Raw genomic sequence first — 15,647 nt, forward strand, 5'->3', positions numbered from 1 at the left:
TAAAAATTAAATGAGTCCACTTTTGCCTGGTAACATACCCTCTGAAATTAATTGCAGATAGAAAATGACAAAAATGCCAAAGTTAAAAGTAATCAAAGCGAAAACAAAGTTAGAGAAATAATTCTAGTTCTTCATTTTATTGAAGATTAGAACAGTTAACTAGATGTGCACATCCCAAGAACGAACAAAAGTGAGAACGTGTATGTGTCTGTATATATATGTATACACATACACAATGAAATATAGATATTAGACTGAGGTAATTAGGAAAAATAAATATACCAAATTAAGTTCAGACATTTTGTAAGTTTTTATTTTTTTACAGATTTATCACAATTTTATTTCACAACTGATGGTTCCTTTGGAAATATAGGGTCCAATGAGGTAGCTAATCTATCTAGCTCCACTGGTATTGTACATCTTTCAAACCCAAATCCCTCTTTTTGCCGTACCAATCGAGGTGGAGCTCTATAGATACGTTGTACACTTTAGTTCTTCATGACTTTTGAAGCTTTATGTAGGAATTCTAGCTCTCTAATGAATAATTTAGCACACAAAGAATTACGTGCGTCACTATTGGACAAGGGCAAAGTATTGTATTGCAAGAGAGAGCTATCAACATGTCTGGGGCCCATAGATTGCTATCTGATACTGACTTCTGTTCCATTCTCTCCACTGACCCCACTTCTACATACCAGTCTAATTTACGTTCTCTTCTCAATGAGGCTCTCACAAGTAATATTACTAAGGATGATTTTAGATTTCTGTTTGTCTAATCCTCGCATTCCCATCTTTTATCACCTTCCGAAGGTACTCCAGTTTTTGTCTAATCCACCTTGCAGGCCCATCATTTGGGGAGGGAGGGGGGGGGGTGAAGTTGATGATGTCAAGCGTGTCCAGGTATGTGGATCACTTTTTACAGTCTTATGTGATCCAGCTTCGATCCTGTCTATGTGACACGTTTGATGTCATCGACTCCATCTCCTCCATTGAATGGAAATCAACCTATAGATGGGCCACATGTGACGTCCAGTCCCTACACACTTGTATAGAACACACCAAGGAACCTAGAGACATTAGATATTTTTTGGAAGGTGATTATAAGCTACTCCCGGCACAACAACAATTTTTTTGCTATCTATGGTTAGCTTCATACTCAAACATAATTATTTTTTTATTGTGTTTTACCTCAACCTGTGGCACAGCCATGGGTTACAGGTTCGCTCCTAGCTATGCCAATCTATATTGAGGATATTTGGAACAACTCACAGCTAGGGTTGGACCTTGTATTCTATGGCCACTATATCGATATACTTATAATTTGGGATGCGGCTGAGGAGGAGCTTAATTTGGCATTAGTAGAGTTCAATAAAAATTTGGGATTAAAATTTACCTCTTCCTTGCATACTTGTGTGACAATATTTTTTTTAGATCTTGCCCTTTCGGTGGATAACATTTTTATCATCCTTTCAATTCACTTCAAGGATGTTGCCTTCAGGCTGACAGCAACACCATAGAAAGCGGCTAAAAAAACATTCCTGAGTCCGTTTAACAGATGACATGAAGCTTGTCTCCGATGTAGAACCGCAATCGAACAACATAGGGTTGAAGGAAGTGATACACATACTTTGACATGCCTGACATCGACTCCACCTCTGATATTGTGGGTCTACCTGGTTGGTTGATGAAGCTCTTGTGCCCCTTAGGCAGGAGATAGAAAATAGTGTTTCGGGGATTGGATTGATAAGGGAACCTAAATTCATCTTTAGTTATAATTTTATTGACAAGCGCCTCATTGAGGGGAGAGGAGGGATTGATAAGCAACACTGGATGATGGGAGAGTTTGGAGTAGAGATCAGAATCAGAAAGCAGTCTGAGGGCCTCAGAGATTTATTTTGGAGCAATATGCTTCTGCCCTTGTAGCCTTTCTGATGATATCATCCATGCCGGTTAGTTCCTTAAGTGCCTTTTTCTCTCCAAGGACAGATTTTTAAAATAGAAACCCGCACCTAGTTTCTCAATAATGGATAAGTGAATAAAATGTGTCTATATAGTTCCCATTGGATTGGTAGGGATAAAATTGTAATTTTGGTTTGAAAGATGGGTGAACTACATCATTAAAAATGTTCTGGCCCCCAATAGGCTGAGAGCACCTAAGGTATCCAGAGCAGCCCACAGGTGTGGTAGAAATCGGTGTCTTGCGTGTAAACACATTATTTTGAGTCATTCATTTTCCTCTCACGCCAGATACTAATTTTTCCTGCCAAGAGTTCCAGTAATTGTTTAACTGGAGGGAAGAGCACAAGGGAGGCCCCAATCTCAGGCTCCCAGTTGTGTGACCTGCCTTCCACAGTGGGGGGGAAGGACACTACTGAATTTAGGGCGGGTCCTGCCTTTAAGTACTGCAGGGAGGTGGGCACCAGGTCTGGCTCATGATTGGTCATGCCAAGACAGGATGTCCTGCCTCCCGCTGTCACTTAAGTGCAGCACCCAGAAGGGGGAAAACTCCATGTTGACTACTGGCAGGCCTGCTTTTACCAGGGCTTACTTGCCAGTACAAGGGCAGACTAGTAGCACAGGTGGCATGGCTACAGCTAGATTTATTTTACAACTCGAATGCCCGTACACAGAGAGCAAATTGTTTTTGTTTAAACACCCCACAAAGCACCCTCATCCTAGACACACATCACAGCCTTCCCACAAACTCAAATCCTGCCTCCAATAGACTGGAGGTAAATTTGAACAACATGATTTATTTCATCTTTTCATGTGTCAATCCCACTGAATGATCCATGAGTTGGCAGTATTGTGCTGCAGACAGATTGCCATAATCCTTAAAATACCAGTTAATTCCATCTAACCACTGCCTTCCATTTTAATGTTAAAATAAAAAGCCATTGAAGTGTGATTGATTACATGTACCCATTGTATTCTCCTACAATTTAGCTGTTAGGATATCCCCACTAATCTCCTAAACATGCCTACACCGCCAAATGTACTCTAGGTATAATCTCGGCAATGACCGCTTCATACAGTACATTGGACTTGCAATAGCGTTTAATAATGTCACATCTAACATGTTTTACCAATAATTTAATATAGCTTTAAAAACTTTTCAAATGTAGACTTAGATATGAAATGTACGACTGTCACCAAGAGACATACAAGACATACTGTATTTACTGAAGGACTACATTCAACATTAATTCCTGTCAGGGCTGAATTACGAATTTTATTAGACAATGCAAAAGTGGTGTTCCTGAAAATATACAGTGAGGCTAAAAAAAACAAGTCTAACTTGAATTAGGTTGTGAGACTGTACATTTGTTAACTCTTTCCTGATCATACACCGTCTTTTCATGTTGTATTTTGTGTGTTGCTGTTTTCTTTGAACCCCTTTCAGTGCCATGACGGCAAGCATTGCGTTTCTGATATTAACAGGGTTAATACAATGCCATAGTTCCTTCACTGCCAAAAAGCAATACGTATCTTGAAGGGTTAATAGGTGCATAAGTCTTTTCTTCTCTCTCCTCTCTCCTCTCTCTCTCCCCTCTCTCCTCTCTCTCTCTCCCCTCTCTCTCTCCTCTCTCCTCTCTTCTCTCTCCTCTCTCTCCCCTATCTCTCTCTCTCTCTCCCTACTCTCTCTCTCTCTCTCTCTCTCTCTCTCTCTCTCTCTCTCTCTCTCTCTCTCTCTCTTCTCTCGTCTCTCTCTCTCTCTCTCTCTCTCTCTCTCTCTCTCTCTCCTCCTCTCTCTCTCTCTCTCGTCTCTGTCTGATTATACTTTTCAGATGAGTCTAGCATTACCCCTCTTGCTCTGATTGTCATTCTTCTTTGTTTCCACAAATGGTAACATTGTAAAGCAAACAATGCAGAGAGCAAACTCACCAGATTTGTTATCAGCAAAAGACAAACACAGGGAAAAAAAGTCAGCGTGCTGAATTTGGAAGCAATGTGAAACCAGAAACTGATTATCCCCCATTCCATTCATCAATGCGATTGTGATTGTTACATTATCACTGATGCATCTTAATAATGCATCATGGAATATCATTTTAGAGGGGCTTCTGGGCTCTCTAGGGTAAAGTGTGATTGTCACTCACTAGCAGCCATTTACTTGAATGATAATTGAGTGACGACTTTTTGTGACACTTCTAGGTATCCTCACTAATGGGAGATGAGGTGTTAATTGTCAAGGTCACTTCCCACCCTCCTTCACCCTCAAAAATCAACCCTGTTGGGCTCCTTGGAGCTGAAACCCAATGCAGGAATTAAAGCTGCGTTCAACTCTTTTCATTGGGCACAGCACCCTCTTTAATGCCATGAAGGTGGGGTTGGCACTACATGTTCAGACAGAAGTACATGAGTGGGGGAGAAGTAACATGTAGGGGGAGAAAATGGGACAGAGAGAAATTAAAAAGGAGCTATTAAGATGGAGATAACAGCGTAAATATATACTACAACTATAAAAAGATCTCCGTGCTGGGAATATGTTAGCTTCATTCATATGAGTGGAGCTGATATCTTCTCATGTACTGGGAAGCGGCTACACAGCATATTGGGCTATAAGGGGAGAGAAGGAATGGGAGTAAAGGAATAAAGAAACAAAAAAGGCACAGATAGCAACAGAAGAGGTGAGGGGAGGTGTGGTGGTTACTGAGAATGTGACGTTGATGTGTCGTTCCCACCCCCCCAACCTCCCCAGGGGATTTTCCCTGTGAATGGAATGTATCCTAAACGTCTAGTACTCAAATGTATTATTTTATTTATTTATTTATTTATAAAATGTTTTACCAGGAGTAATACATTGAGAGTTACCTCTCGTTTTCAAGTACTGTATGTCCTGGGAATAGAATTATGATGACAAGTAATACATGGTTACAAATACAGTTACGTAAGTGAACAGTATACATTATATACAAGACATTGCATGCACAGTTAAAGATAATATATATTATGGGCATATGTACAGTAACAGTTACAGACCAGATTAAAATGTGGGACAGCTTTAGTTTTGAAAGAACTTAGACTGGTGGTGGATATGAGAGTCTCCGGTAGATTGTTCCAGTTTTGGGGTGCAGAGTAAGAGAAGGAGAAGCGGCCGGATACTTTCTGAACCTTGGGACCATGAACAGTCTTTTGGAGTCAGATCTCAGAAGATAAGTGCTGCATGTGGTTGGGGTGAGGAGCTTGTTCAGAAAGTATTTGAAGGCAAGACAGGAAAAGCTGCCATTTCTATGTCAGACCGTCAGAAGATCTGTTAGAGAAAAGCAGTTGTTTCTGTTTCCAAAAGTGAAAAAGTAGAAAAATCGTGTAAAAAATAAATAAAAAAAATGTATCTGCTTACGGTTTCATAAATATTTTGGAAACATCGTAGCCCACAACATTTCAGGTCCAACACAGGACCTTTCACCAGGTAGCTTTTTCAAATTTCAAGTACTAGATTGTGTTGGAAACACATTTTGGTTTTGTTCCCTGTATTGTATTCCCCAATTGTATTTTTTTCCCCACAAAGTTTACCAAGGTCAAGTCTTTTCATTATGCAATACGGCCCATGTTACACATGACGTTTGCTAAACTGGTGTCACTTTAGCTTAATCATTTGGCATTTTAATAAGCTGTATGCATTTGTCCCAGATTATTCACATTTGCTGATAGTTTCTACATTGAATTCTGCAATATGCCTGTTTAATAGAGAAGGAGAAAACCTGGAAGAGCACTACTGTAGGTATCAAAAAAGTAGAAAGGAGGGTGCGTATCCCATAAAAAGATTACTTATTGGTCATGGAAAAACAGGGCAATGGAGAGCCCTACCAACGTTTCACGCTTCACAGAGCGCTTTCTCAAGGTATAGGTATTATACCATGAGAAAACGCTCTGTGAAGCGTGAAACGTTGGTAGGGCTCTCCATTGCCCTGTTTTTCCATGACCAATAAATAATCTTTTTATGGGATACGCACCCTCCTTTCTACTTTTTTGATACCTACTGTACAGTAGTGCTCTTCCAGTTTTTCTCCTTCTCTACTAGCCTACCCCTTGGACGGAAGCACACCTGGGGACCCCTCACCTTTGGATCGCATGGACTGTGCAGCACTCAGAGTGAGTCAATCGCTTGCTACATGTTTTCCTGTTCAGGACTTTATTTAGACAATTGGAACGTTATAGGGTGTTATTATGCTCAATCTTCCTGGTGTTATTGTTAACTACAGCGTCACTTATTAGTGAGCTTACCATCCGGGATTGCAACCCAGTACCTGTCTTCTATCAAGTTTATGTTTAGGGGTCCCCCCTACAAGTATCTGGTTATTCATTCATTCATTCATTCATTCATTTATACTACTGTTGGGGTCTTTAGCATTACGCAGTCACATGATCTGTCAATATGCCTGTTTAAAAAGCATTCCCACAGCACACTCCCAATTTAATGCGAAGTTGGAGAACAGTTGAAACATTTCCCCATTCAGCATGTACATCATGATTTATTATAAATAACATGTTGCAAATCACAGTGAAGAATTAAAAGACAAGATTTTATAGAACATTTTTGATAAAACGTTTCTGTCGAAAACTTTACAATGATGGAAAAATTTCTATTATCTTAGAATGCATTTGCTGACCACCAGTATTTTTTTTTTCTTCTTCCTATTTATAACACCATCATATATCTGAGTGGGAAGCAGAATTCTGTATCCAAGACTTACTTGTTCATATGTGTTTGAGTTGCTTCAGGCAAATTCCATTGGGATTATATAGGCCATGTTATATTAGTTTAGCTTGATATGGCTTGGTTGTCAGCCTTTGTGAATATCTGAATGTGACAGTCTGCATTAGAAGAGTATATATTGTTGGCTGCATGACAAACAGGGCACGGTTCTACGTAGCTTATTTTCCGTGGGAATTGGTGTCTGCCCAGATGCCATCCTGCATGTTCTAAGTGTGATTCTGCGTTACTTGTGCATTTATACACATGCAGTGATACCAATTGACAGTCATTATACAATCAGACTGTATGCTTTATCTCTGTTTAAGAAAATTGCAGAAGCTCGGTATGTTTCATCCAACTTCGCTTTAGTTATAGCATTTATTCAGCAGTTTTGTCATTGTGCAGTAAGTCATGTTTACACTATGTATGCTCAAAATGTATCCTGGATGAAGAGAAAGTAATAAAGGGAGGATTACTTCAGGACGGAGCAGATCTCAAATATTCAGCCTTCAGAACCAGTATCCCAATTTTTTCAATGTAATTTCCTTTTCTTTAAATGTAAGCCTGTAGTTGGAAAACAATCTTATTGATGTTGGATAAATTGCTTAATGTATTCCGTGTTCTTTGGTTTCCGTAACCTTAGGAACGAATATAGTGGTCATTACTTATTTGCCAAGGGATTTTAAGCCAATGTTGTTCACTTGATGGGTCTGTGCACCACATTTATGTGACCATGGGTAAGTAATAAAGGTTAACAAGCCGCTTTTGAAAAAAGTGCGTTATAAAGCAAAACTGAATTCAAAGGCTATAAAATTCTAAAATCGACATTATTTCTCCAAAGACCAAAATCGAGCGTAGCAGCAGTTCCATTAAGGACACCTATTAACCGTGCTACTTCTTGCAATAACCTCCTACTTTGTACAGGAAGTTACTGTACACTGACTTTTCTGCTGTGAGAAAGCATATTTAGTATGAGGCACGGGGTTAAACATTACATCTCCACCAAAGGGGCCTGAAGCGCATTGCCAAGTTACCAGCCGGACCTTCTATCTTCTCATCGTTGGAAGCACACCCACAGAGTTTGGATGTGACTGGTGTCGTGAGTAGAATCAGTCCCTTGACATACTCAGGGACTCTGGTCTATGATACTTATTTATGTGGTATCAAGGACACTGCTATCTTATGGTCACGTACAAACTAAAAAGGGAAGGTTTACAATGGAGGGTTGGTAGAGTGGATGCCCAAGGAGATTACTTCATACGTGTTCCGATCTGAGGGGTGTCCTCCCCCCTCATTACCTCATCAGTTTATCATAAATTCAAGTGTCGTGATCTATGAGCAGTTCCACAGATCTACCACATTTGGGATCGTGAGAAATTAACTTCAGTAACATTCCAAATTGAAAATAATTTCAGACCCGTTCTGTATTCATCAGTACTTAATATTGAGACCAACATATCACATATTTCACTCTGGATATATTCCACAAGTATTATCCTGTGTAACTTTGTAGCACTGAATGTGAACCGTTTACCAATGTCTATATCTGTTGTAATTTAATCTGGAGAGATGAGTGAGATTTTATTAATACAGAGTGTGATTATATTCTTGTATTCAACATCTGATAGACACATTGTTATACCTGTACATCTAACCAGACTGTTTAAAATGGCTATATCACGTTTGTTATGCAGACAAATCTTTGTAAATAAGTCTTTCTTGTATGTCAGATTCTTACATCTCTCACCACAATTATTCCTTCTGATATGACGTTTTTGTCTGTTCCACTTTAGGGACACCAGTGGTACTGTCCGCCAGCACCTTTTTAGCAGATTACAAGTTGTGCTGTCCGTTAATTGCTTAATTATGAGTCTTTCCTATATATACTCCCAACGCTATAAGGTGATGATATATAAGCGATAAATGGGGTGACTGGACTACACCAAATATTACTTTTTTTTTTGCCTTTTTTTCCCAACCGGACTTAGACTTTTGCTGTACCAGGCAGGACACAGTTTACCATAAACGCCTGGGGTAACGTACGCTTTTAGCTATCACCGATATATAGCAAATCGCCATGTATAGTTGCTCTTGAGCAAGAGACCACATATTAGCTGCGCGACTTAAGGTACATCCATATCTGGCCATTGAAAATATACTGTAGGTATATACTGTCTGACACGCACAGAATTTTCTGTTCTTTTTTCTAATCTAAAAAGTGTGTGTGTGTGTGTGTGTGTGTGTGTGTGTGTGTGTGTGTACGTGTGTGTGTGTACGTGTGTGTGCACACACACCTATTCTTGCCCATGACACTTTTTTCACTGCTTTCTTAAAATCATATTGACCTCCAAGTAGATTTTAAGAATAACACAATGACATACTGTTAATTTGTAATCCACCATTTATTATTCAATGTATTTAAATACACATTCACTTTATTATTGCGGTATGTTTATTCCATGTGTTTTAACGACACATATGCAGCCCGATGTTTGGCCTTGTTAATAATTAATAATACTAATTGTTTGTTCTTGTATAGCGCTGCTAGTTTTACGTAGCGCTTTACAGAGACATTTTGCAGGCACAGGTCCCTGCCCCGTGGAGCTTACAATCTATGTTTTTGGTGCCTGAGGCACAGGGAGATAAAGTGACTTGCCCAAGGTCACAAGGAGCTGGCACCGGGAATTGAACCCTGAGCCGCTCCTTCTCCCTGTTGCTAAACAACTATTTGCAAGTTGCTTTTGGTGCCAATCTTTACTGCAGCAAGGGCGGGAGGAGAGGTTATTTCATTTAAGGGTATACGTGTGTGTGTGTGTGTGTGTGTGTGTGTGTGTGTGTGTGTGTGTGTGTGTGTGTGTGTGTGTGTGTGTGTGTGTGTGTGTGTGTGTGTGTGTGTGTGTGTGTTCTAATGTGTTGATCTTTGTTCCATTATGGACACTTCGTTCTGTCTTGATAAAGGTTCAGAGTAAGAGCGAAATGTTGATCTTTTATTAAATTCTAACACTTGTTTTGCATGTTATAGGTCTACATAAAAGCAGTTGCTTATAGATCAGTATTTCCTACTTTTATGTTGCCTGTTCCGAGAAATGTCTCGTCTCCTCTTGCTTTATTTACAAGTAATATTTATATTTATATATATATAATTATTATTATTTTTGTACAATACTGAACCTAGAGGAGAGGAAAAGGTTTTATTACTTCCATGGAGAAAGTTCTGTGTCAGAAGGCAATGTGTCACAGTATGAAACATAAAGCAGACCAGTGACAGGTCATGAGAAAGTAGCATTGAAGCCACTTTGACTTGTTACGGCTGGAAGGAGAAAGGGGGGGGGGGGGAGAAAGAGTAGTTAAATTAAAGTAGCTACATAAAGAAATAACACAGATGACTTCTTATTCTTACAAGTACATTTAGTGAGTCCCTTATGAAGTAATCAGAGAAGCGGTGAGCATAATAGTGGTAGGAAAAGGTGAATTGGTTAATGAGCAAAAGCATTGAGGATACTGCTCCGTGGGGTTGCAGGTAGAGGACATTTTTTTTTAAAATACGGAAAGGATACTCGTGGTAAGAGATGGATCTTTAAATCCAAGTCTCAGTGTGTTGAGTTGGGAAGATGGTTTACAGGGAACATTAAAGAAAAATGCAGCAGAAGGCTGAGGAATGTGATGGGTACAGTACAAGGATGAACGTTAAAAAAGATTAGATATAAATAAAGGCAGAGAAAGAGAATTCTTACATGGAGAACAGGAATGTAATCTCATAGTCCCCACTATGGAGGCTTCCTCTAGCTGCATTTCCTGCCTGTTGTGGTGAATAAATAATTACCAAATATAAACACACTTCATTTATTTGCTATATAAACAAAGGCAAAAGGTACCAGGGATAAAGCAACTACTCTGGGCAATCAATATTAAAAATGATTATTTTCTGATATTTCTATGAGTGACCTTGTCCTATGCCTGTGCAAGCAAATCATCAAACGCATCTGGTTCATGGAGCAACTGTAATCATAGCCAGATGGAAGCAAGGTCGAAAGGAGGTTATGCTGTAAACACGGAACTGGGATCAGAATTTAGAATTGAAAAGCTAAAGAACAGGAGGCCATTGGCTTCAGAGGAAGGGCATTGAGTGAAATCAGAAAGTGTATATGGATAGGGAAGCAATCAGATTGTAGGTCAGGAGTTATCCTCAGGACCTTTACGAAGCTTGTTGCAAAATGCTTTAAGGTCGGACTGACATCCGTACGTATGACGTCTTATACTGCATTTTTTACCGAACTGCGTACATGTGGATACATGCTGAGGGGAGGTGCCGGTGAAGTGAGTTGACACCGAGAGACTACAGTGGGCACATTATCGACCTTGGAGGAGGTTTGTGACACTGCCTCCATCTTAAATTGTTGGCATCTTGGGATTAATACACAGCAGATGTTGGTTTTAGATGTGAAGTTTGTTTTATTGCATCTCTTATTGTACAATACAGTCTTGATACTTAATCTTGCCTTTCACACCCTTTCTCTTAATTTTCTTTATTTTATCAGATGTCATATTTGAGTGAAAACAAGTTTCTGTGGCTCCTGACGCTTTTGCCAGCCATGGTGACATTTCACCACTGATATAGAGCAGTACAGACCCATTTAGCACTGACAAATGATTTGTCTAATCAACCCTATGGCCCTTATTCATTATCACTTGAAGCCTTCCGTATGCTGGAGATGGTTTTAATCCCACTCATTGGAAGGAAGCTGAAATAGTTTCCAGCCTGAGGAAGACCACTAATCAGCCTGTTGAATACAGGCCTATGACTGTTAGAATGACCTATGTAATCAATATACACTGTCTGCGCTCAGCAAAACATGGCCATTATTCATTTTACAAGTGCAAACAATTTGCATGTTTAATGAAATGTAAAAAAACCCCACAAAACACTTATTTGCCCATTTGCTGTAATGGAAAGACAGAAGTGTAAAATTTTTGCTGACCGGGGGACTTGTTTCTTCCAGCAGTGAGGAATATAATAGAACCAAAACGGATCAGGGACATGCTGTGGGACAATCAGTAAACAGACTTTAAAGTCTCAGGCTGCATATAGTAGGGAAACAGTGTTTTTACCTTTTTCTATGCAGATAACATCAGGGGGAAACACGTATCAGGATGGTGCATCGTGCTCCACCACACAGAGCAATATTTTCGTCGTGTCAATTTGTGTCAAATGCGTATCTATAAATCTTGCTTCTTACATTTTAGCGCATATAACTTAGAAACCGAGGTTAATGACACCTCAGACCTGGAGGTCCTGGCGCAAAGAGAAAGGAAAACTGCCAGCTGTAGGGGCACATGTTGGTACAGCCTATTATGCTATTTCTCCAAATATCTCCTCCTATAATACCATGTGTTAACTAGGAAAGAAATAATCCCTTTGTGTGGCACTAAAGAAACACCCCTAATTTAAAAAAATAAACTTTATTAGTGTTAATTAGAAATGAGGATTATAAGCGGACAAAACAATACAAATAAAATCAATAAAAATGACGGAGGGCGTGTGAGCGTATATGTGCTGCTGATCAAGCTTATTTTTTGTATGCTTACATTTTATAGTATAAATTGCAACTTAAAGCTCATGATCTGCACAGGTATCACCATGTACACAATGGATATGTAGTTGTATAGCCACTTCGTATCCTATCACTAGTTTGTTGATGGGTATTGAGTATACTTAAGCTGTAAGATAATCAGTGTACCGTATATATTTCTGTATAGTGACAAAATAATAAGCCAGATCAGACAAAGGGGCAATATTGTCTTATTAAAAACTGAAAATTACATCACAGAAAAGCTAAGACTTTTGGGTGATGCCAGTTGCTACAGGGTGCTGTACAAAGACCCGACTATCATCTTCCAGAGGGAGTTGAAAATCCTCCTGGATAAGGATCTAGATGACCAATTGATAACTAAACGAGCGTCAGTTTATGCTTAATCAGACACCACAAGTAGCAACATTCTATATACTCCACAAGGTCCATAAAAACAGATTACATCCCCCAGGACGACCAATCGTATCTGGGATAGGGAATCAGACTGAGGGTCCAAGTGTATATTTAGACAGGGTCTTACGACCATTTGTCCTAACACTTCCATCCTACATTAGGATACTCAAGACGTCCTACGGAAGCTACAAGGGATAACGGCAGATAAAGGCACCCTGCTGTGCATCCTTGACGTTGAGTCTTTATATACCAGTATCCAACACCTGCTGGGTATACAAGCGGCATCCTACTTTTTACGTACAAGAAGTATGCTACACTCTAATCACAACCAGTTTATATGTGGCCTTTTAATCTATGTACTGACACATAATTATTTACTATTTAACCAAAAAACTCTACCTCCAGGTACAGGGGACCGCAATGGGCACAACATGTGCCCCCACATATGCGAACCTGTACCTGGGGTGGTGGAAAAAACAGACGGTCCTGAGTGATCAGTTACAGGAATTCACGGACAGTATAATTTTATGGATTCGTTACATAGACGTCGTGCTCGTCCTATGGAAGGGCAGCAGAGATCTGTTCCTCAGATTTGTAGAGGTATTTAACACCAATACCCACAACCTAAGATTAACATATGAGATAAGTGATAAAAGTATCATATTCCTGTAATTTTCCATGTGAAAAATACAATAAATCCAAGGTGGGATTGCTGTTTTAAGACATGCATACTGCTACTCTTGTGTTCCTATTTGATCATATCCATTAAAGCATCAATCCTGGCTCTTCGCTTTTTTTGTTGTTGTTTTTGTTTACAAGGCTAGAATCAGGGGATCCTCTGGATCTGACCCTTCCCCCCCCACGCCCCAACCTCCCTAGATACATACCAGTGATGATCACAGGCATTTGTTCTCACATCTCACATTTGCCATTGGCCAATAGGAAGACACATAGGGCTTCCTATTGGGCTATTTAAATCTCCTTGGAGAAATCTAGCAGTAATACCAGTAAATTCATTCGTAAATATCTTGTAAACCATGTGGTCAACAGAGTTGAAACTAGTGTGATTAGGCCCCACTCTCCCTGGATCCCATCAAGTAAAGAGGGTAACAACGGTGGGAATACTGCTTCATGCATCCTATAAAACACACACACAAATTTATATATGTATTATTAAAAGTGGGATTTAGTGGATCTCTGCCTGTAGCGGGATTTCTATGCGCAGGAGCTATTACATAACAGGTATTCTCTATTATTCATGCAGGGATACAGAACATTGAGTCTGCAGAGGAGGTCTCTGATGCTTCACCTTCTCCTGTGCTGGAGGCAAGTTCAGAAAGCATCCAGGAGGAGCTGGCTTCGGCTGCAGAAGACTTGTCTGAACACTGTGCTATTGATCTAGAGGAAGCTACTGAGATGGCTTCACAAGCCACAGAAGGTGTGTACAATGCTGTCACGTTGTTTTTTTGGACTCATAGCAACTAGTGGGCTCTCCAAAGCATTGTTTACCAGTTAATATGTTAAACCATTTAATGTAAACAAGACAATTTGGCCTTTGATATGCAAGTCTGCATTGCAGTAAACGTTTAACACGTAATGACGGTCACATATAAGCAGTTGCAAATGCTTTTAGCCCTATAACTGATGCTGTGGCTGTCTCGGGAGGAGGAAGTAGAGATGCGTATGTCTGTGAACCAGACACAATTTCCTGTTTTAATTTTTTCGTGAGAAAACGGCAACCTTCGCAAAACGTTCACCACACATTAAAAGTCAATGCAAATTACAAATTAAATGGCATCAGGTCACATTTCCCTTCATAATGCTGCTATTTTTGCTAAATTCTGAAGAACGTTGCAAAATGTTGTGGTAACCTGGCAAAAATATTGCATTTCACCAGATTTTAATGGGCATTAATACCGATCACACAATAACACAAAGAAACTCCTATTCAAGTCAATGGGCGTTTCCATGCATTAGCGCCCTTATCAGCATAACCCTCTTACATCTTAAGTTTTCCATATATGTGACATAAAATCTCTCTGCCAGAGATGTGATGCTCCAAGTATCAAAATCAATGAGATTTGGAAGTTCAGGGCCCCCCTCAACAATTTCATTTTTAATGGAAAAAGTTCTGACGCCTACAATAGTGAGGCTCCAGTGAAGTCTGTACGGCAGATGGAAAAAATCAGTGAGACTGGTTCCAAATCGGTGAAAACCACAGAAAATTAGAGCATGCTGTGAGTTCTGCCTTTGACTTTGATACTATAGGATTTGATAAACAAGTTCCTTATATTTGCTGCAGTTTCCCGATCTGGGAGCTAGGAATTTAACCCTCTTGTTCTTGCGTATAAGAATATAGAGATGAAACTCAATCTGTATGTAAAATGAAGGCATAGGGATAAGATCTGCATTAATAAAGGCGTGGTTCGTATATCAGTAAGGAATTGTTCTTTTTCTTTTCAGAGAGCTAAGTCATAGATCTGGGGAAGTGCGGGAACAACTTATAAAGGTAAAATAGCTTTTGTAATCAAGATTTTGTTTGGTGCTTTTTTTCCATAAAATTATCTTTTTGATGATCTTTCATGTACATATGGGTATTACACCGTGGTGCAATAATGTATTGTATCGAACGAAGACAAAAAAAAAAAGATATATAGATATAGACACTTGTTTAGGACCATGGTTATTGCCAACAACAATCAAGCAGCAGAATTGGATGATGAATGCATTTGAGCAGATATATTACTAAAATTTATCAAATGCCTGTGCCATTGAGTTATGACTTTATGATCACAGGAACTTTTCCCCCTCTTCTCTTCATGTAAACTGTAATCAGACTTGTTCCTACAGTACTCATTTCGCCAGTTGGATTCCATTACATGCAGTGATATCCTTGTAAAGAAAAGGTGCCAGAATCTTCATCTCAAGAAGCCCCATTAATTTATATAATAAACAATTGTGAT

The 15,647-nt window shown here is 39.5% G+C and overlaps 1 protein-coding gene across 1 annotated transcript in view; it reads left to right on the forward strand.

Annotated features, from left to right (window-relative positions):
• MGARP (mitochondria localized glutamic acid rich protein) overlaps positions 1 to 15,193 on the forward strand; it is a 51,187-nt gene extending 35,994 nt beyond the window's left edge. Inside the window, exons 5-6 of the mRNA XM_075615176.1 lie at positions 13,949 to 14,122; positions 15,148 to 15,193. Coding sequence (XP_075471291.1) covers positions 13,949 to 14,122; positions 15,148 to 15,155 — 182 coding nt within the window. The 3' untranslated portion in view covers positions 15,156 to 15,193. The remainder of the gene's footprint in view (positions 1 to 13,948; positions 14,123 to 15,147) is intronic.
• The last annotated feature ends 454 nt before the right edge of the window (positions 15,194 to 15,647 follow it).

This window comes from Ascaphus truei, chromosome 1 (assembly GCF_040206685.1).
Source record: "Ascaphus truei isolate aAscTru1 chromosome 1, aAscTru1.hap1, whole genome shotgun sequence".
NCBI classification, from domain to species: Eukaryota; Metazoa; Chordata; class Amphibia; order Anura; family Ascaphidae; genus Ascaphus; species Ascaphus truei.